The following is a 20278-nucleotide window of genomic DNA, read 5'->3' on the forward strand; positions in this document are numbered from 1 at the left end:
GCAGACGACCTCGTAGTATACCCTTGCTATACAGTACAGAAATGATGCCTCGCTCGGGGGCTAACAGTGCACCCGGACAAGATATACGTAGCCAACAAGACTTATCCTTCAGAAGCTACGATTGGGCATGCAAGAGTCCACTCCAGAATGCAAATTCTTAGGACTCATTTTGGACAAGAGATTTGGAAGCCTCGCATCCCCATAACGGTCAACAAGGCCATTACGGCCTTAATGAACTGTCAAAACTTTATGAGGAGGAAATATAGACTAAGCTAAATCCCCGCCTCTCCCTATAGCTATACACCAATTGTAGCCCACCATAATGGGATGCACATTATCGTGGATGGTGGGGCTTAGTAGTCACAATTTCGTGGCGAAGCTAAGCATCTTTTTCTTATTAATTTTGGTGCGTAGAATCCAAAACAATTCGTACTTTTTCGATCAGACTTCTCAATCAAAAGTTATAGACTAGAAAAGAAACCAATTTCGAAAGAAAATTCAAAGGGCTGTAACTTTTGAACTAGTAGCCCAATCTTGGAACTGTTTGAAATTATGGATTCTACAGGCCACATTCTATAAGAAACATTTTTTTCCGGGTCGATCTGAGACAATTTTTTTTGAGGGACTCAAAAAAAGGCAGTGTATAACCTTCCTTTTTTACCAAAAATCGACTGCACCCAAATTTCTCGGGAAAACACTTTTTCTTATTAATTTTGGTGCGTAGAATCCAAAACAATTCGTACTTTTTCGATCGGACTTCTCAATCAACAGTTATAGACTAGAAACCAATTTCGAAAGAAAATTCAAAGGGCTGTAACTTTTGAACTAGTAGCCCAATCTTGGAACTGTTTGAAATTATGGATTCTGCAGGCCACATTCTATAAAATTTTTTTCCGGGTCGATCTGAGTCAATTTTTCTTGAGGGGCTCAAAAAAGGCAGTGTAGGTACAACATTGGACACACATAACAGATCCAAGGGTCACAGTGCATAGGTGTGATATATAGCCCAACCCAAGCAGGAAACCAAAATATATGGGCCGGAAGGATGTATATTGTCTCTAGAGGGTATAGTATAATAGGTCCCAGTCGCAGTACAGGAACTAAACCCTCAAAGTTTAAATAATACCTTCACGGTAATAAAAGACACACAATACAAATCATACCCTTATATTTCTCATTTACGTGTTTTCAAATGTACAGGTACACCACGATGGTAAAAATTTGAATGTTATATAAAACAAATGATGTAACAAAATCAATAACTTAAAAAATTGTAATGATCAAATATACAATGAAGAAACAATTTAATGTCCTTTTTTGCTGGGCTTCGCTAAATTTTCGTACTTATTTTTACTGCGGAACCATAAGGAAAATGGAATTGCCAACGATGGTAGAGTCATGACGGCAAATGCTAACCAGTCTAAGACATGTGATGAAAATTTCTTATCGTAGTCTCTAAACGCGATGATTGCACCTTCACCTGGTTCACTGCTGACTGCCATTTGAATCTGAAATTAACACATATGCATAAGCAACAGAAGACCTCACTAAAAAACGTTACATACCTCGGCGTCATCTTCTGCCACCTCATAAGTTACTTGTGCCCCAGTAAAGTTGAAGTACCCATACTTTGTCGGTCTCACGACGACGACATGAGTGAAGTTACTTTGAGGAGGGATTCTATCAATCTTGGTGCTTAACTGTCCGCCAACCACTTCAAAAGCATCTGGATGAAAACCTCTATCGGCCAAGTGAACGTTAATCGCAGCAGAGCTTCCCACATTGAATATGGTGTACTTTATCAAGATGTCCATGTTTTCAACTAAATATTTGTTTAAAATATGTTTAGATACCAACAGCCTGGGCCCACTTTCTTCTTCATTATTAGAATTCACTCCAATAATTACAAACAGCAATACGAATAAATTTCTTATATCCATTTTAAAGAGTGTATCGCGGTATACCGTTTTATGTCGAATAAATTCAAGCTTTATGTTACAAATCACACATGCCTTACACCACAACAGAAGTAATGTAGAATGTAGAAGAGGTTCACGTGTAAATTTCACATTCCCCCCGCACCTTCCACATCATGTGCCAACGAACGCAAAAACACAGCATACCAACCTTATCTCTTTGGCCGCGTTCCGCTCACGACTGTCGCCATGTCTCGTGACAGTTACCAGGAACATAAACCGCACTTGCCGTTAAATAAAGTTGTTTAGTAATGGAAAATGAACATTTATTAGAATGTTTTTTTTAACTTAGGGGAAGGTAAACTATTTCTGTCATGGGGGGGGCTGTATAGAGCGCTCGTGCAGGCACAGGTGGGGTCTTCGTTGGCCCCAAGGCTAACTTAGGAATTGCTCTCTCTGTTGTCAACGCCAGGATTAAAAACTTGGTGATCAGTCAATCCTAGGCTCAGTGGCAACAAAGCAACAATCTGGGTCTACTAAGCTAATAAAACTGAACAGAAGCCAGATTAGGAAGATCACCTGTGTCCTTACGGGGCACTAGATGATCAACTATCACCTACACAGCATTGGGCTTGTAGGAGAGCCCATATGCAGGTTCTGTGGCAAGGCAGATGAAACTACCAAGCATGTATTCATTGTGACGCCTTGATCGGACACAGACATCAGCTCCTTAGGGACAGCGACATATCTGGAACCGGTTGAGAGGATGCAACTTAAGCTACACATGGTCCTATCTTTTATTGAGAGGGTCTTTGGTGTGCCTAAGTGCTAGGTCAATAGAGAAATAGGGCCTCAACATTGTAAGTTTTCTTTTTCATACTGGCAAGCTCTTTGATGTATGTCACAATTTTAACATGACAGATTTTCCTCCCCTATCGATTAAAGCTGTAGAACTCTCAAATAACTTACTTAAAACTGCAACATTTATTAATGTTTTGTTTGGTATTGATGTTAATTTGATAATACAAGGTTTGAATTCAAAGATATAACGTAAAAATTGCTGATGAACGCATATTTACCGTAGACCGATCTAATACACCTTTATCTCTAAAAAAACGCAGAAAGTTACATATATTTCTAATTACTTATGGGAAATATATGAATACAGAATGGTTTAGAGGTAGTGTTTGACGGGTTGCCAACATTAAGGTGTTGTGACGTCACAGTAATATTCTCAATACCCCCATCTCTTGTTTGTACTTCCATTTATACCTTTAGAAAGTGTAAACAAGACTTTATAATATAAAAAAGGCTGTCTTTTTGTTTTTTGACACTTGAGTCAGCTGTCTCAGTTGACACTTAAAGGTTACGTTTGCCTTTAAACGTCAGTTGATAACTGTTCATTAATAGACACTTTATTTATGATAACTGTTTAGAAGTGCGATAATTTTTTAATTTAATTATTGATAAATTGATAGTCCCCTGAATGATACAAACCTCTCATACACTTCCACTGTAGCTATGTGCAAACAACTATGAATCAACAATTTGACTTTGTGATGATTTGTGTGCATAAATAGTGCATGTACTACACCTATTAGGACATTTCCTCAAACAGTAAGTCACCAATTTAATAGACATTATTCCTTTTAAAGTGTCCTACCTGTAGATGATGGATAACGATACCTGCTTTGCAACTCGTCACACGAACAATACCATTTTACTGAACGTGTACGAGGGAATACCAGAAACACTGATTCTAAACGTGATTTGTTGGATCTTACTTGTTTTATTATTTGCTTTATTACGTAGCCGTGCGTGGGACTACGGCAGGTTGGCGCTTGTTCAGAGTGAAAAATGGACCCAACTGTTTTATAAAAACACCGAAGAGGCATTAATAGTCGAGGAAAATGGTGAAAACGCGCTGTCGGCTGATTCTGGGTGCTGTTCGTGGTTTCCAGCTGTGTTCAAAATTGACAAAGAGCGGCTGTTTCTTCGTTGTGGCCCAGATGCCTCCCACTACTTATCCTTTCAAAGACATCTGTTAGTGTTGTTTAGCATAATCACTTTCTTATCCCTGTGTGTCGTTCTACCTGTAAACTTCAGGGGAAATCTTCAAGGAGGGCCGTATACTTTTGGTCACACGACCATTAGTAATTTAGATCCAAATTCGCAGTGGTTGTGGGTACATGTTGTTACGTCGTTTGCTTTCGTGCCATTAGCTATTCTTATAATGCGGCGATGCTCTAGTGGAATACCAACTTCGACGCTCCTTTCATCACGTACTGTCATGGTAACCCACATTTCACGTAATCACAGGAACATCGAGGATATACGTAGTTATTTTTCCGTACGTTACCCGAACATTCAAATTAAAGATGTTCAAATGGCGTATAGAATAAAAGATCTCACACAATTGGAGGAGCAACGCGAATCTGCTCACGAGGCAATGTCTTTCTGCGTAATGAATAATGAAACTTCTATGAAAGTGCAACCATACGGCTGCATCATTTGTTGCCCTTGGAAAACCAAGAACGCTTTAGAATATTATACCACCGAAGAGGAACGCTTGCGGACCGCCGTAATTAATGCCCGACGACAAACCGCGCAAGAACCTTTAGGCATAGCCTTCATTACTTTCGACACGGAAGAAGCAGCCCAGTATGTTGTACATTCCTTTGTACCGGGCACTCGTTTTCATTGGAGCGTTGCGAAAGCGCCAGCACCTCCCGATATAATTTGGGAAAACCTGCAGGTTTCCTCACGGAATTGGTACTCCAAAGCCATTCTAATTAATTGCATTCTATTTTTCATTTTGTTTTTCTTGACTACACCTGCAATCGTAGTGACCTTTCTAAATACGTGGACCGCGTCCCAAGAGGAAATCATAAAGAAAGCAAGCCCTTTACTATCCGAATTTCTACCTACCCTTCTGTTGTTAACCATGTCCGCGTTGATGCCTGTAATTGTTTCCTATTCTGACCAGTGGATGTCTCACTGGACAAAGTCCGAGCAAAACTTCGCCACAATGCAAAAAACCTTTTATTTCTTACTATTTATGGTACTGATCCTACCCTCTTTGGGGTTGACTAGCGCTCAGGCGTTACTGGAATGGTCAGTGAAACCTGGTGGGCAAAACTACAGATGGGAATGCGTTTTTCTACCGGACAAGGGCGCGTTTTTTGTTAATTACGTTATAACTTCAGCGCTAATCGGTACAGGGTTAGAGTTGCTTCGGTTTCCGGAGTTGGCAATGTACGTATGGCGACTACTTATAGCGAGATCTCTAGCAGAAAAAATCAGTATTCAAAAGGCGATTCTTTCCGAATTTCCCTTTGGCATTCATTACGCGTGGACTTTACTTATCTTCACTACTAGCACAGTGTATAGCTTAATTTGTCCTCTAATAACCCCCTTCGGTTTAATGTATTTGTGTTTCAAACATTTAGTGGATAAGCATAATATCTACTTTGTCTATAGGCCCAGTGCAATGAGTGGTGAAGGTCAGCGCCTCCACGTTTCTGCTGTTCGCAATGTTAGAGTCGCTTTCATTTTGTTGCAAATAATAATGCTAGCGTTCGCGTTTGTCCGAGGAGGGTTGGGAATAATGTCCATTATATTGATATTGGGACTAATTGCAACTTGTGGCTTTTTCTTTATTATGGGTCCCTTTCCTTCTTGTAAACCTACAGCCCTCTCCGTTAATAATTTGCCCGAGCAGGTGGAGCGGTACGTTGCCCCTGTACTGATTAAAGTTCATTCGCAAACTAGCACCCCAAGTCTTTTATCGCCGGACTATGGTTCTTCCAATATTAGCGATTTAGGAAAACGTCTTTCCACATCATCTTCACTTACTACTTGAATTGCGTGCTGAAAAACCTTACTTGGCTGTGATTACATACTTCAACTATTTAGTATTTATATGTGTTTTCGTGTTAAAATGTTATTAAGTTTGGCCTATCTAAAGACATTTTATCTTAGACGTGTATGGTGCATTAAAGTTTTTTTATCCTGTTAGTATTATATTGCTTGAAAATAATATATGTATATCCAGTATTTTTTCAAATTTTGATAACACTAGTGTGTAATATTGTTATATAATGCTGTATCATTATGTAAATTTTATGTAAATTAAAAAATATAATTATGTTAAAAACCAACATTCGTAAATCAATGGTATTTTTAAACTTCAAACACAAAAACAACCGGGAATGATCAAACTTATGCATGAGGAAGGGCCAAAGACAAGGTGAACGAATGGGTCTCCGATTGTGACTCTTGCGGATGCACCACTGTGCACCTTCCAAAATTTAAACACTTAAGATGGAGGGAGTTTTTGGGGCATAATGTCGTTGGAGCTACAGAATCATCCTAAACGTTTATTTTTATTTCACTATATAGAATATATGGCAGAAGGAAATGGAAAACAGTTCCTGACAGTAAACATGCTAGGCAGCGAGGCCAAGGACTGGTTTGACTGGGTAGGTCGACCTGGATCAGAAAGAGAATCCCACACTACCTTACGCCGATAGATCTAAGGCGCGGTGCAGTCGATTTTTGGTAAAGAAGGAAGGTTGTACACTGCCTTTTTTTGAGCCCCTCAAGAAAAATTGTCTCAGATCGACTAGTTCAAAAGTTACAGCCCTTTGAATTTTCTTTCGAAATTGGTTTTCAGTCTATAACTTTTGATTGAGAAGTCTGATCGAAAAAGTACGAATTGTTTTGGATTCTACGCACCAAAATTAATAAGAAAAAGTGTTTTCCCGAGAAATTTTGGTGCAGTCGACTTTTGGTAAAAAAGGAAGGTTGTACACTGCCTTTTTTTGAGCCCCTCAAGAAAAATTGTCTCCGATCGACCCGGAAAAAAAATTTTCTTATAGAATGTGGCATGTAGAATCCATAATTTCAAACAGTTCCAAGATTGGGCTACTAGTTCAAAAGTTACAGCCCTTTGAATTTTCTTTCGAAATTGGTTTCTAGTCTATAACTTTTGATTGAGAAGTCTGATCGAAAAAGTACGAATTGTTTTGGATTCTACGCACCAAAATTAATAAGAAAAAGTGTTTTCCCGAGAAATTTTGGTGCAGTCGATTTTTGGTAAAAAAGGAAGGTTATACACTGCCTTTTTTTGAGCCCCTCAAAAAAAATTGTCTCAGATCGACCCGGAAAAAAAATTTTCTTATAGAATGTGGCCTGTAGAATCCATAATTTCAAACAGTTCCAAGATTGGGCTACTAGTTCAAAAGTTACAGCCCTTTGAATTTTCTTTCGAAATTGGTTTCTAGTCTATAACTTTTGATTGAGAAGTCTGATCGAAAAAGTACGAATTGTTTTGGATTCTACGCACCAAAATTAATAAGAAAAAGTGTTTTCCCGAGAAATTTTGGTGCAGTCGATTTTTGGTAAAAAAGGAAGGTTATACACTGCCTTTTTTTTGAGCCCGAAAAAAAAAATTGTCTCAGATCGACCCGGAAAAAAATTTTCTTATAGAATGTGGCCTGTAGAATCCATAATTTCAAACAGTTCCAAGATTGGGCTACTAGTTCAAAAGTTACAGCCCTTTGAATTTTCTTTCGAAATTGGTTTCGTAGTAGGGAATGCTGTAACTTTACAATATATTGTAGCTAGCACCTTTTGATTTTATAAAATGATTGCATTTATGTCTACATAATAATTAAAATTTCTTGTAAACCAAATTGTGTAGGGTAAAGTGTATTAAAAAGCCATAAAAAAAATCAACACTGCATTTTTTATAATGTATGCCTTATGTAGTAGGCAACCCATAATGCACATGTGTACGTATGTATCATACTTAAAACAATTTCCCAAAAGTTACTAAATTTAGTAACTTTTTCGGATGTAAATCAGACTTTTCAATTTACTCCTGTTAGTTTAAAAACAGAGGATAGCGATGACCAAACGCTTTATTATTTCGAGGGCGTTAAAGCAAATTCAAATTTTAGCGCGCTTGCGTTTGCGCAGTATCGAGGGAGTCAATATGCATCACATCTGCAAGTAGTCGCCGACCACCGGTAACACACTGCAAGTGTCTGTGATTGGTCAAAACATCTCCAGTACAGGGTAGCAGAAGCCGAAAGTGTTTCATAAAACTGTTTGTACCTATATTTGAAATTTAATTTAATCGTTTTGTAAGTACATATTTTCATCTATTAACCACTTTACTTACGTTGTGGATTCTCGTCTTGTCTCAAGTCATAACAGTCTGCTAACTGCTTTTCAAATTAGTTTTAAGGTTATGTGACATTGATTGATTTATTATTGAAGAGGATTAAGTTTTCTAACGTAATTTTCAGATTTGTATGCGCATTTTTCTGTCGACGTTTCGTTACGTTAATAAAATGGTTCCCAACGTAGTATTTGTACTAGGAGGACCCGGTTCCGGTAAAGGAACTCAATGTGCGAAAATTGTCAAGGTAGGTGCAATTGCGTTGAGCTAAATCTAATTTACTGGCTCTTTTAGGAGTTCGGATATGTTCACCTATCCGCGGGTGATTTGTTGCGTGAGGAACGCCTGAATCCGAAGTCCGAATTTGGGGAATTGATTGAGGAATATATACGAGAAGGAAAAATTGTGCCCGTTGATATTACGTGTAGTTTATTAGAACGAGCAATGGAGATCTCTGGGAAAGACAAATTCTTAATTGATGGATTTCCTCGAAACCAAGATAATTTGGATGGCTGGAATCGGCGAGTTGCTGACAAAGTTCACTTGCAATTCATTCTGTGCTTGGAGTGTCCAAGTTCGGTACGTGTTTCCCCTGGTGTTGATACTTTTAACACTAGAAGTAAATCATTTTTCCATCTTATTGTGTAAATGTTATACACTTTAGGTTCCTTCAATTCCTTATTGTCTTGTCCATAAATCCCCAGATACCTGATAAGAAAGAAAAATTGTTTAATTCATTATCACGTCATATATGAAAAGAGGTTTACAGTTAACTATTTGTTTAGGTTTTTATGGGGAGACTAATGGCAAGAGGAGCTGCTGGAAGTGGTCGTTCAGATGATAATCTGGTGTCCGCTCAAAAACGTCTTAACATTTTCACTAATGAAACCACACCAATTATAGATCATTATCGTAATCTGAATATGGTGCGCACGGTTGATGCCACACAGTCTATTGAAAAAGTGTTTGAGGATATAAAAGTACTTTTTAAGAGCGTAGAAGGAAACAGTGAAGTTTAACTCCATTGCTAGTATGATCCAAAATTATATTTAATGTTACTGTAAGAGAACAATTTATTAAGTATATGAATATGTTACAAAAGAGTATAGTTTATGTTTCATTTGTTTAGCATTTAAGTTAAGTCAAAGTTTTAGTTAGTTAGTAAAATGTATAGCTTTACATTTAGCATTTTTGTTTAGAAGACTAGAAATAATTTGTTTATGTTCCTTTTTAAAATAAAATCTCTGTTGTGCAAGTTTGACATGTTTTTTTATGTAAATATATAACGTAAAATCTTAATCTATAACAAATAATTGTAAAATATAATGTACTTATTAATTTTAAGTGGTTACCTACATCAATAATCCACGTTCAATTTAGTCTTTTGCCTTAGAACATTTACAGACTGGCAACAGTGATTAAATGGGAACAAGTTGTTGCTCTCAATGCAATTAATGCACTAATGTTGGTACAACTATTATGTATAATTTTCAGTTTTATTGGTACAAAATGATTAACATGTTTTTGCAATGTCAGTGGAGTTCCAAGTTTTTCCAATGAGCTTACCACCCACCAAGTGCAACAAACACAGATGAGTGTGATCTATGTGAGATTCCAGATGTTCAGTCTTAAGAAAACTGATTTTCTTTGCTCCCTGGTATTAGAAAAACAGCAAAATTTAGATGAGTAGATGCAACACTGGCAGAAGCAATCTCAGATTGGTCCGTAACTGGGTGCGACGACCTGACATCCACAAATCGGCAGAAACAAAAGTCTTGGGAACTCCCAAAACTGAACGTCACCTACTACTGTGCACTAATAAAATACAACCAGAACATAATCAAGAAGGTCGTGAATGGCTTCTCGCGAATGCCACTGAACATGCTGGAGATTGTCTGAAAGCCATACCGTCACGACAGATGTGCACCCATCTCTCTAATGGATGTTTTGCGTATTTCAGTCTCACTCCGTCTAGGTGCTGATATCCGTGTAGCTCACCCTTGCCCCTGTGCATATGTCCCTTCAACCAGTTTCATGCTAGGTACTTTTAACGCTGTAAAAAGTCAGGGAAGATTTTCACGCCACTCGGAACTCAATGACATTGTTCAACGAGCTGTTCGTATGGCCGAGATCCCGTCCATCAAAGAACCATCAGCAGGATGTTCAACATGTTATCAATGCCTGGACTTTTCCAGTTGTGTAAGTGATTAATAGTTTGAATGATGTCTGTTGTAGTGATGTTTGTATTATTCATAGGGGTAATGTATTCAGTGCGTGTGGTTTCTGTAGTAATCCACGGGGCAAGTGGATTGTGTATAATGTCTTTGTTATACCTATAAGTCAGACCGGTATTGCTGGAGTGAGTGTAGAGTGGAATGAGTTTTTCATTAGTGCTGTTTTGTGTTAGTGATCTGTAAAATAGTTTTTCGTTATGTTTAAATTGTGTTATAGCGCTTTCTATCTACCAGTTTCCCTATAGCGTGTTAAACGGTTTGTGTGAGTGTATCTTTATGTTCGTTATGGTTTGTTGTTTAGTTTTGTATAGTTATGTGTTGTACTTGTCGTGTTAGAAGAAACGAGTTCTTTATTTATTGTGTAATTGTCCCAAGTCACATTTGATGTCATCGATGCGATTTATCAAGCGTTGTTTCCAAGTCGGGGGTGAGGTTTTTTTTGTTGTGTGTTGTTCTTTGTTTATTGTTGTTTGTCATGTTGTGGGTCAACAAATAATAAAATCAAAATATTCGTCTTGACTATTTACCACAGAGCGCTTTAGTTGCAGACCACCCTGTATGCTAGCGAAGTTTAAGAAATTCAAATTTCGCGCGTAAACGATGGTGGTCGGTTTTGTAGAGAGGGAAGATTGATATAACCATTCTTTTCTTTGACGTTCAAGTGTATACTTCTATTGAGACATTTCAAAGTTCTGAAGAAAAGCTTTAATACTTAGCTGAAAATTGTTAGTTTAGCTTTTAAAGTGGAATGCATACAGGAATTTCATTTTACAAAACGAAGGCATTTTTTGGGAAATGACAATTTGCTAGCAAATTGGTAAGTTTTTACTTTTATTTCTGGAAGTTAGTGATAGCATATTCGTATAAATAGTTATTAATTATTTTCATTTTAATTAACAATTTATTTTGCTTTGCAGGCTTATAGTTGAGAAAATGGATGAGGAAAACGTAAGTGAATTATTTCTATTAAAATTTATTGACCAAACAAGTAGGTTAGGTTCTAAATTATATTTTGATTTCTCTACCATTTTTATGTAATTATTGTAATACCCATGTTATATTTTTTAGAAGGAAGATGCAAAAGAACGTAAACGTCCCAGAACTAGCGAAGATTTCTATTTATTTTGTACTTACGTATTGGAATACGAAAATTACGATGCACAGAAAACTGAGGTGAGTTTTGCATGTTGCAATTTGGTGTCAATTCTAGGATTTCTGTTTGTAGGAACTACGAAGTAATGTTAACCATAGCCCGCCATTAGATAGTTCAGGTAGCAGTGTAAATTCTGAATCGAATTCGGAGACAGCTAGCTCTACTCAGGAGTATAAACCTAGTGAGGATGAAACGGACGAAGGTAGTGATTCCCACGACTTAGTTACATGTTATTGTGGAAAACCGTTCGCTGGTCGGCCCATGATCGAATGTTCGCGTTGTCTTACATGGATTCATTTATCATGTGCACGAATTAAGAAAACCAATATACCTGATGTAAGTGCTACTATTTCGTATTAGAAAACCGAATTGCACACAATTTCGCAGAGATTTTGCAACTCTGAGTCATAAACGTTTTTTATCTTTGTAATGGCATAAATTTATGGAATCAAAGCCAATCACTTATTAACTTGTTAACACACTAATCTCGTTATTCTTCAAGCTCTGTTCTGGTTATACAAGCATATGTTTTAGGTAGGTGCTTCCAATTTTAACATTATTGCTACACACTGCTCTGCACTGCAGTTAATCTAGCAAAAGTCCATTTTTAATTCCCCGAAATTTCGTTTGTGAATAAAAACTATTGGCAATTCAAAGAATTGTCGAATTTTAAAAATTACACGGAATCCAAATGTAAAAATTCAAAATCTCTGAAAATTCAAAAATGTCATTTTATGACACTTAAAGCCAATATGCGTTAACGTCACGTTAAGGTCTTTACAAATGGCGTTAAAACTCCCTACACATTCTGTGGCAAACCATACTGTACCTACTTGTTACAAGTAGAGCAGTTTATTTAGTCCAAAAATAAAAGATTAATACAGTGTGTTCCATCTAACACTAACACTACTGCAAAACTTGAGGGAGAATTCGTCTTTAAACAAGGTATACGCCGAGGTATACCTACGCTACATTTCAAAACTGCAAAAAATTTCAGGGGATTGGAATGTGATTTCAAATTGGATTTTAGACGATTACAAATAATTTCAATGTGACTTCAAGTCATTTCAGATGATCTCAAAGTGATTCTAAGTTGCTACTTCTATAGGATTCTATGCACTTTGAATTTCTGATCAGACTAAGGTTTTTCTTTTTTTTCCTCCATTTTTGGTAAGTAATAATGCTTTATTGTTTTAACGAAAGATAAATAATCGCCAGTAATTGAAAAAAAACTACTCATTTAACAAAAAAGATCTTAACCTTATAGTTTGTGCAATACATGTGTAAATCAAACATATAGTGGGCGAGTAGAGCGAATTAATCTCCACGTGAGAAAGTGCCATTATAGTGTGTTCTTTACAACAAAAACATGTTAGTTTCGGGCAAATCGAGGTGTGATTATATAGATTATAGAGAACATAATTTATATAATAATTTATTAACGTAAATTGTTTTTGGTTTTTATTGTTAAACGGGCGGGATTTAAGCCAAGGCTGCTCTGCCAACCCAACCCACTATACATTTACAAATATCCATTCCGAACCTGGAGTCGAACTAGGGACCCTTAGTGCCGCAGTCAGGCTTCCACACCTCTGCGCCACACAGCCCGGCAAAACAATAATACCTATGTCAATTAATATCCATTAGCGAGAATATATACTCTGTCTTTATTGTGAATTCTAATCTAATATTAATTTCGTAAAAATATTATAGGACCAAGTCAACATTCCTTTCTCATTAGCAGAATGAAATTTCATTTGAACATAAAAGTACACGTGGGCGTATGACAACAATGGGTTGTTACATTAAGATCGCCGAAACGTATGAAAAACAGACGTTCCTCATTCCAACAATCCTATATATATATATATATATATATATAAAACAAAATTACAGTTTCATATTCACTCATGTTGATCTAGATTACAGTGACTTTGATCACCAATTATGTACATGGTGCCACGGATCATTTTATCCAAGGAATTTCTGTAATCTGTATCACTCAAAGTATGATTTTTTTGGATTTGAATTATATGCACCTAGTTTTATAATTTTTTTCGCTCAACATTTTCACATTTTGTTTAATGTTCGGAATATTTTCAAGCGATCGTCTGTCCTTCCACCTTGTGACGTACCCAGGCCTGTCCCCAGGGGCTGCGCAACTCAAGGTTTAAATTCAAAACTTTCCCTCCCAAACTAACTTAACCCCCTGGCACATGATCGTCTACACAAAGCTACCTAACCTGAATACTAGGACCACATACTACGTTGTGTTTTCAAAAGTCGCTACAAGATATGTGTTGCCTGTCAGATTGAGGATCAAGTAAGGAATACAAATAAAACAAATACATGCTTTAAAAACCGAGATTTAATCAAAATAATTTGCATTGCAACATTAAATTTAGAAAATGGTAGTTCACCGAGTAGGTACAAATATAAAAATAGGCTGGGAAAAAAAAGAACTGACCAAAAAAAAACCAGCCAACAAATATTAAACTTTATAGCAAAACTAGTTATCTTTAAGGACATGGATGCATATTATGATGGTTGTTAAGTAAATTAATATAATGTCGAATTATAGACTCCACTGGAATTCCTAAAGAATTAATATTTGACACACATAACATAAAAAACCAATCATTAAAACATTACAATAAATTCACGTAAGTTTGGATATTGGATGGCCAGTCCAAATCCCACACCGAGTAGTCTTTAGTAGCTCTGGTCATGACATGTCAACCTTGTATGAAAACGCTAGGAGTTGGCCTCTCAGAAGAGAATTTCACTCGGAAAGGATACAAAGAAACTTTAATTCTTTCGCTTGCTTTGAGAATATTTAAATTGAATTTTAGCGGGCAAATTCGGTTCCATTACAACCTAACCGTCTTTTTATTGAACTGAAATTTTGTCAAAAAATTTGTTGTAAGTGATAAGGATTGCTTCTATACATGTGTCCATGTCTCCAGCTTTTTTTTATCATAAAGTGCAATTAATCTCAAATGTTAATAATCCATTTATTATACATCTTAGACAGTTCAATAAAAGGAACTAACGGAAATGCGTCTTATCAATTATTTATGATTAGTTGTGTGAAATCAGAACGGTTTCTTTGGCGATATTTCAACTTCTTCTGATATAAAGGTAAGTTGATAAATTTTGAAGGTAGTGTGTGAACTTTGATATCTATGTTTGTTTGCAGTAAGCTTCTCTTCCACTCAATATCAAAATATTGCACATAGGTATGCCATGAATGTATGTTTAAATTGATCTGAACTGAACGAACGAACTGAATACCTACATTGTTTACAGTTTAATTAATGTTTATCAACAGATACTTATAATTCAGGGCTTTTATCAGTCAATGTTATCTATTAAAAATATTACCTTCACACTATAATTAATTTTTAATATATATTTAATAGCCCAAAATCTCTACAAAACCATGTTTAACCAATAAATTTCACTTTTATAAATAATAAAAATGATGATTTCATCATACATTTTTTAAGAGATCTCCGGCGTACAATGCTTGCCGTTACTTTAATGCACTGCCTAGGTCATATATTGTAAACTATATACCGAAGTTTAAACAAAAAATTAAATCTATGTTGATACATAACGCGTTCTATAACGAAAAAGAATTTCTTGATTTTGTGAAGACCACCTCGTAAATGTATTGTTTGTGACGATGTGTTACAATGTGAAATTGTTTTTTACTAAATAAACATTATTATTATTATAGTTTAACTTGATCAGGATGATGGAAATAACTATAGAGACAAAATTCATGTGACCAAATAAAGAAGCTTTATGTTTAAAAGTAATGAGATACCTTTTGGTAAATCTTTTAAAATATAAATATGGCCAAAAGAAATTATTTTGTTAACATACAAGATCACCAAGGATTTAAAGTGTGCCCAGTGCGCTTTCATCACCAAGCATACATCCAGACTTAAAGCACATCTTAACATCTTTGAAGATCCCTGCAAGGATTTAAATGTGACTTGTGGGATTTTGTGAAGTACACATCCAATTTCAAAACACATTTGTTAAATACATTAACACAAGATCAGTAATAATTTCAAGTGGGAAATTTCCACACAGCATCTGAAGTGAATAAATGCATAATATGCGGTTACAGTAGTAGTTTGGCCTATTTTGTATGTATTCTCACTAGTTTGTACGGTTGTTCTGATGCGAACAAAATATTTTGTTTTTTGTCGGTCAGCCGCGCAAATACAAAGTTGATGTACTTATATAAATATATAGTGAAAAGTTAATTACACTCGTTGAGGAACGACGGTCGTTATGGAACCAAACAAGTTGTAAATCAGCATATGCATGATGAAAGTGCATTTTTGGTAATCTGGATCAGTATTTTATTAGCAAAGTTTAAAATTATCGATCTTACGAAAAAAATAGACTAGAGGCTGCACATCTACACTGTAGCAGAAAGCTTTTAGTGAAAATTTCTAGTCTAGCTATTGTATAATAGAGTATTTTTTTTTTCAAAAATGCGCTAAAAAGTAAGCGGTACGTTAATAGGAAATTAAATTAAAAATTGTGGTAGGAAGTTGAGGAGAAACTAAGCGTCTACCCAAAACCGTCTTCTCTTTTCCAATCAAATAAATCTCATTAAAGGCGTTTTCAACAAATACGATTCAGTAACTGAAACCTTTTCTTGTCCAATACAACCACTCTGTCTGTAAGTATTCGTAGGAACAAATTTCTTAAGAATTCGTGCGATTAAATTTTCGTACGAATTCTCATCCACTGGAACCACCGCCTAACGATCCAGCAAATGTATCTGCTCCAATTTTATCTTCAAATTTTTCACTAAATGAAAAAAACCACTCAGTAATTGTAAATTAGGAACACAGCCCCTAAAAGCATTAATTTAATGTTCTGCGTTTACGAATTTGTAGATAAGATGCCTTATTTTTTGTTGTACAGGTCAGTAAATAGTAGTTCTAAGTAAGCATTCTTATATGGAATTCTAGGTACTATTTGCATAATGGTCATATTCTGAACAGATTTTACTATGGTGTTCAGAACTTCAAAATTCCCAAACTGTAATCACGTCACGACTATCCCAGTGTATTGTATGATTAATTTAAAAAGTTTTCGGGCAGGTTTGAACCGCCCAAAAAAACCCTCCTGTTTATGTCCCTGGCTTGTTGTAATAATTATATTCATAATCAAAGTAACAAACCAGAATTTATGTGTTGATAGTCCATTGAACGTGCACAGGAGAGTTCTTGGCAAAGGGTGTATTCAAAAACTTACATGAAAAAGTAAATTAATGGAAATCGAAATTAACAACAAATTTGAATACAATATAAAAGTACAGACAATGATGTTTTCCCTTTTGAATTAGGGTACCAAAAGCGGGATACGTCCGAAATCTCATGTTATGATGGGTGCAACCAATGTAAAAATAGAGAATTATGTGTCTTTGCGAGTTTGAAGTCTTAGGTCTTAAGCAGCACCATATAAAATCTAATAATTCAACCACCAGCTGTGAGAAACTGGTACTGTTTTTTACAGAACAATTATTTTTTTTATATATTAGTTTTAGAACTGAATTTGAGTATTGTTATCTATTTGATCGACTTAGTAACACTAACACATTTATTCGTTAACAGGTGTTCCATTGTGCCATGTGCAAAGCTGATGAAAAAAAAAGAGCAGCTTCGCCTTCTTCACATTTTAAAAATAAACGCCATAAGAAAACTTCCTAAACCTATTGTACATAATAATATAGAGACAGCAATTGTATATTTGTGTAAATATTATTATATAATGTAAATTTTAGATAGCAGATTCTAAGAAATTATATTTCTATTAAGATTACTATTAAGATTTTCGGTAGTTCGATTATATCATATTTGTTCATTTACAAGTAGTGTGATACCGTGTGATACTAAATTTCCTTTACTTTTTCTAATGACGTTTGATAATTAGCTAGAAGCTGATATATCAAATATTGATACATAAAATACTGTGTTAGCTACAGTGAAGTGTGTACTAAGATCCGCCTGCATTCTGTGCTATAGTTTTTAATTTTTATTTCAATTTTTTCACTACGTGGGATTTTAATTTATCTGCCTATGGTCGTATTGATTTTTAAATTATGATTTCAATTTTCAATTAACTAGGCTAGTGTATATTATGTATTTGATTCTTTTAATAGATTATGAAACAGCAATTGCGTTTTAGTTATTTTTATTATTGTTAATCAGTTAACTGGTTAGTGGCTTTAATATACGTTAACTATATTAGTTTTCATATCAATGAATCTGCTTTGTGATTGTGATTATTTTTGTTAAATTATTTGTGGTAGTATATTTACGTTAACAATAACATAATTGGTAGTATCGTTTTTTTAAATAACTACTATTAACAATTTTAAATTTTATACCAATTATTCTGTGATAATACTATACTCGTAAAAGAATGTTGGTAGATGTCGATTTGAATTTGGCCAAAGCCCTAGAACAGTTTGCAAATTAAAAAGACTGCATTTGAACTGTTCTACTAGAATGGAGAGTTCTGTAATTTAAGAAATTGTATATTGACGCGCATTTTATTGTATCATTTTTGGTTGCACTTCAGGGTATTGTAATGCAGTTATGTTGCTGTTGTGCTGTTTCATTTTCTTTCAATTTTTGGAATATCATTAAATGTTAGTGACTTGTAGAAGCTTGATTGAAATAAATAAAAAATTACGCAATTTGTCATTATTCATTATAATGGTAGGGGCACAATTTACTTGCGTCACATTTTTTCGTTTATTAATATTGTTGTATCGGTATGAAACCATACCACACTTGTCTGAAGCGTTATCCATTGGTTCTTACGATGAAAACTGGTGTGATTACAATATAAGTAAATGTTGTTTCTGCAGTGTGTAGTGCGAGACATTTTAGTTACGTCTAGTTTCGTTTTGACTTGGTTATGACTTAAACATGTTTTTTTAATGATGTATATAATTAAATTACTAAAGTTTAGTATTAATTGAAATGTGTATTGTTGAAAGTAACCAAATTTTTGGATAATTGTTTTATGTAAATTGCCTATTTTTAATTGTTATATTTTCATAGGTATTTACTTTGACTGCAGACTTGCATATATTCTTGATTGCATTATCACCAAGTCACAACACTGTAACTTGTGACTGATTATTATAAGATAATAATAGAAATAATAGTGTACTTTTTACAGGATGATGTATTTGAAATAAAATTAATATGTGTATATGCAGTGATTGGTAAAATCTTGCAGAATGCATGAATGTTTTTTTTTTGTTTTTTTCTGCGTCCTTTTCCTTGTATTTCCCTCATTTCGTTTGGAATTTAAACCAATGAGGGTACTTTCTTCGGTGCATCCCATCCCGGCGACCATTAATATCCCTGCATTCGTCATCCAGGCAATTTATACCCGGCGACGACCTATCTTGGCGACTATTTCTTTCCCGGCAATGCACACTTTCCTAACGCCGTCTGTCCAACCTCATTTCTCTTTGGTTTTTTTTTGGACATAAATAATGATATGCTTTAGAAGCGGATGTCAAATTTGGTACCGAAAGTGGCTGTTATTGTGCCGGGACGCATGGTAATTAATGCTTAGAAATAGGTATAGGAGACTGAAATATGCAAGGAAGCTCAAATAAGTTGTGTTGTTTACACAATTGCCATCTGTGCAAAGGACCCATTTTTAAAAAATTGCGTTTGCCATTTACCTACGCAGGTAGATACCAGAAAACTTTACCTACCTATAAATGGCATATTTTCAATTTGATACTATAGTCCCTATTCAGATTGTATTATATCTAAAAAGGAATAATCACACTATAAAATAGCAAATCAGAAAACTTAAGTCTGGTGAATTGTTTCAATTTGTTAAACATGAATTTGCTTGATATATTTACCGTGTCTTAAATGTTTTCCATCCCTCTGATCGCAGAGTTCAAATTGCCGGGATGGCTGTGGCCGTACTTTCTTTGTACCTATTTCTAGTAATGATTCCATTTGTTTGTTAAAGACAGCCCCAAAATTAAAATGGTCAGGTGGGTGGAATGCAGACTTCTGTATGTGGTAGCTTCTACCTCGTGTAACAAGCTCAGGTACATTCAATTGTTTGTACTAAACGTTTGCAACTGCTTGTCCAGGAGGTAATTCCAGCTGATAGTGAGAGGGCAGAGCTCTTTTAAAAATATACCAAACAAATGTTTTCGTTGGTATCTTCCTACCGTACAAGACCTTGTTGGACATCCTCTGTATCCAAAATCCATCGAAAGACAACTTGTCATCGAACTGGAAAGGACTTGCAATAGATTTGAAGTATTGTTCATAGGACTAATTCTTTCGAATGGAACTGGCTTCAACGTGAATATTTCTTGGAGATCAGTTACCCCTTGACAAAATATCAAATCAATTACAAAATTTCAACAACTAGCAAAAACAATCTCCTGTAGTTTTTTACGAAGCAATATATATTGGATATCCATAAGTACCCATCACTGAATACATTTGAAACCCCGTATATAGGACCCAAATTTGTCCCAGGGGTGTCTGTACCCTTCTAGGCTAATTTCTAATTTTCGATTACACCGAATCTACCTGATGTGATCAGAGAGCTTCATCCACATTCACCTAAACCTTTGAATATATACCTATATTTTATATTCAAAGCCTAAACCTATTTAATAATAATAATAATAATAATAATAATATGATTTATTGCCCAACAGAATCAAATTCCAATTATAGGACAATTACTAATCTAA

At 35.3% G+C, this 20278-nt stretch overlaps 4 protein-coding genes across 4 annotated transcripts; 3 read left to right on the forward strand and 1 right to left on the reverse strand.

The window, feature by feature from the left end:
• Positions 1–1151: 1151 nt before the first annotated feature.
• LOC116165588 (translocon-associated protein subunit beta) lies at positions 1152–2087 on the reverse strand. The gene is made up of 2 exons (XM_031480154.1): positions 1566–2087; positions 1152–1508 (listed from the first exon to the last, which is right to left on the reverse strand). Exons 1-2 carry the CDS (start codon positions 1938–1940, stop codon positions 1305–1307), a joined length of 579 nt encoding a protein of 192 aa, XP_031336014.1. The 5' UTR covers positions 1941–2087; the 3' UTR covers positions 1152–1304.
• A 1182-nt stretch (positions 2088–3269) lies between these two features.
• LOC116165708 (CSC1-like protein 1) lies at positions 3270–6003 on the forward strand. Its single transcript, XM_031480369.1, has 2 exons — positions 3270–3533; positions 3586–6003. Exon 2 carries the CDS (start codon positions 3586–3588, stop codon positions 5776–5778), a length of 2193 nt encoding a protein of 730 aa, XP_031336229.1. The 5' UTR covers positions 3270–3533; the 3' UTR covers positions 5779–6003.
• Positions 6004–7911: 1908 nt separating this feature from the next.
• LOC116165247 (UMP-CMP kinase-like) lies at positions 7912–9359 on the forward strand. The gene is made up of 4 exons (XM_031479519.1): positions 7912–8065; positions 8231–8350; positions 8398–8682; positions 8889–9359. The coding sequence occupies exons 2-4, from the start codon at positions 8237–8239 to the stop codon at positions 9120–9122; spliced, it is 633 nt and encodes a 210-aa protein (XP_031335379.1). The 5' UTR covers positions 7912–8065; positions 8231–8236; the 3' UTR covers positions 9123–9359.
• Positions 9360–10987: 1628 nt separating this feature from the next.
• Positions 10988–18780, forward strand: LOC116165248 (PHD finger protein 23-like). The gene is made up of 5 exons (XM_031479520.1): positions 10988–11154; positions 11255–11285; positions 11406–11510; positions 11563–11826; positions 17136–18780. Exons 2-5 carry the CDS (start codon positions 11271–11273, stop codon positions 17229–17231), a joined length of 480 nt encoding a protein of 159 aa, XP_031335380.1. The 5' UTR covers positions 10988–11154; positions 11255–11270; the 3' UTR covers positions 17232–18780.
• Positions 18781–20278: the final 1498 nt, after the last annotated feature.

Source organism: Photinus pyralis, unplaced genomic scaffold (assembly GCF_008802855.1).
Source record: "Photinus pyralis isolate 1611_PpyrPB1 unplaced genomic scaffold, Ppyr1.3 Ppyr1.4_LG3a, whole genome shotgun sequence".
Classification (NCBI taxonomy): Eukaryota; Metazoa; Arthropoda; class Insecta; order Coleoptera; family Lampyridae; genus Photinus; species Photinus pyralis.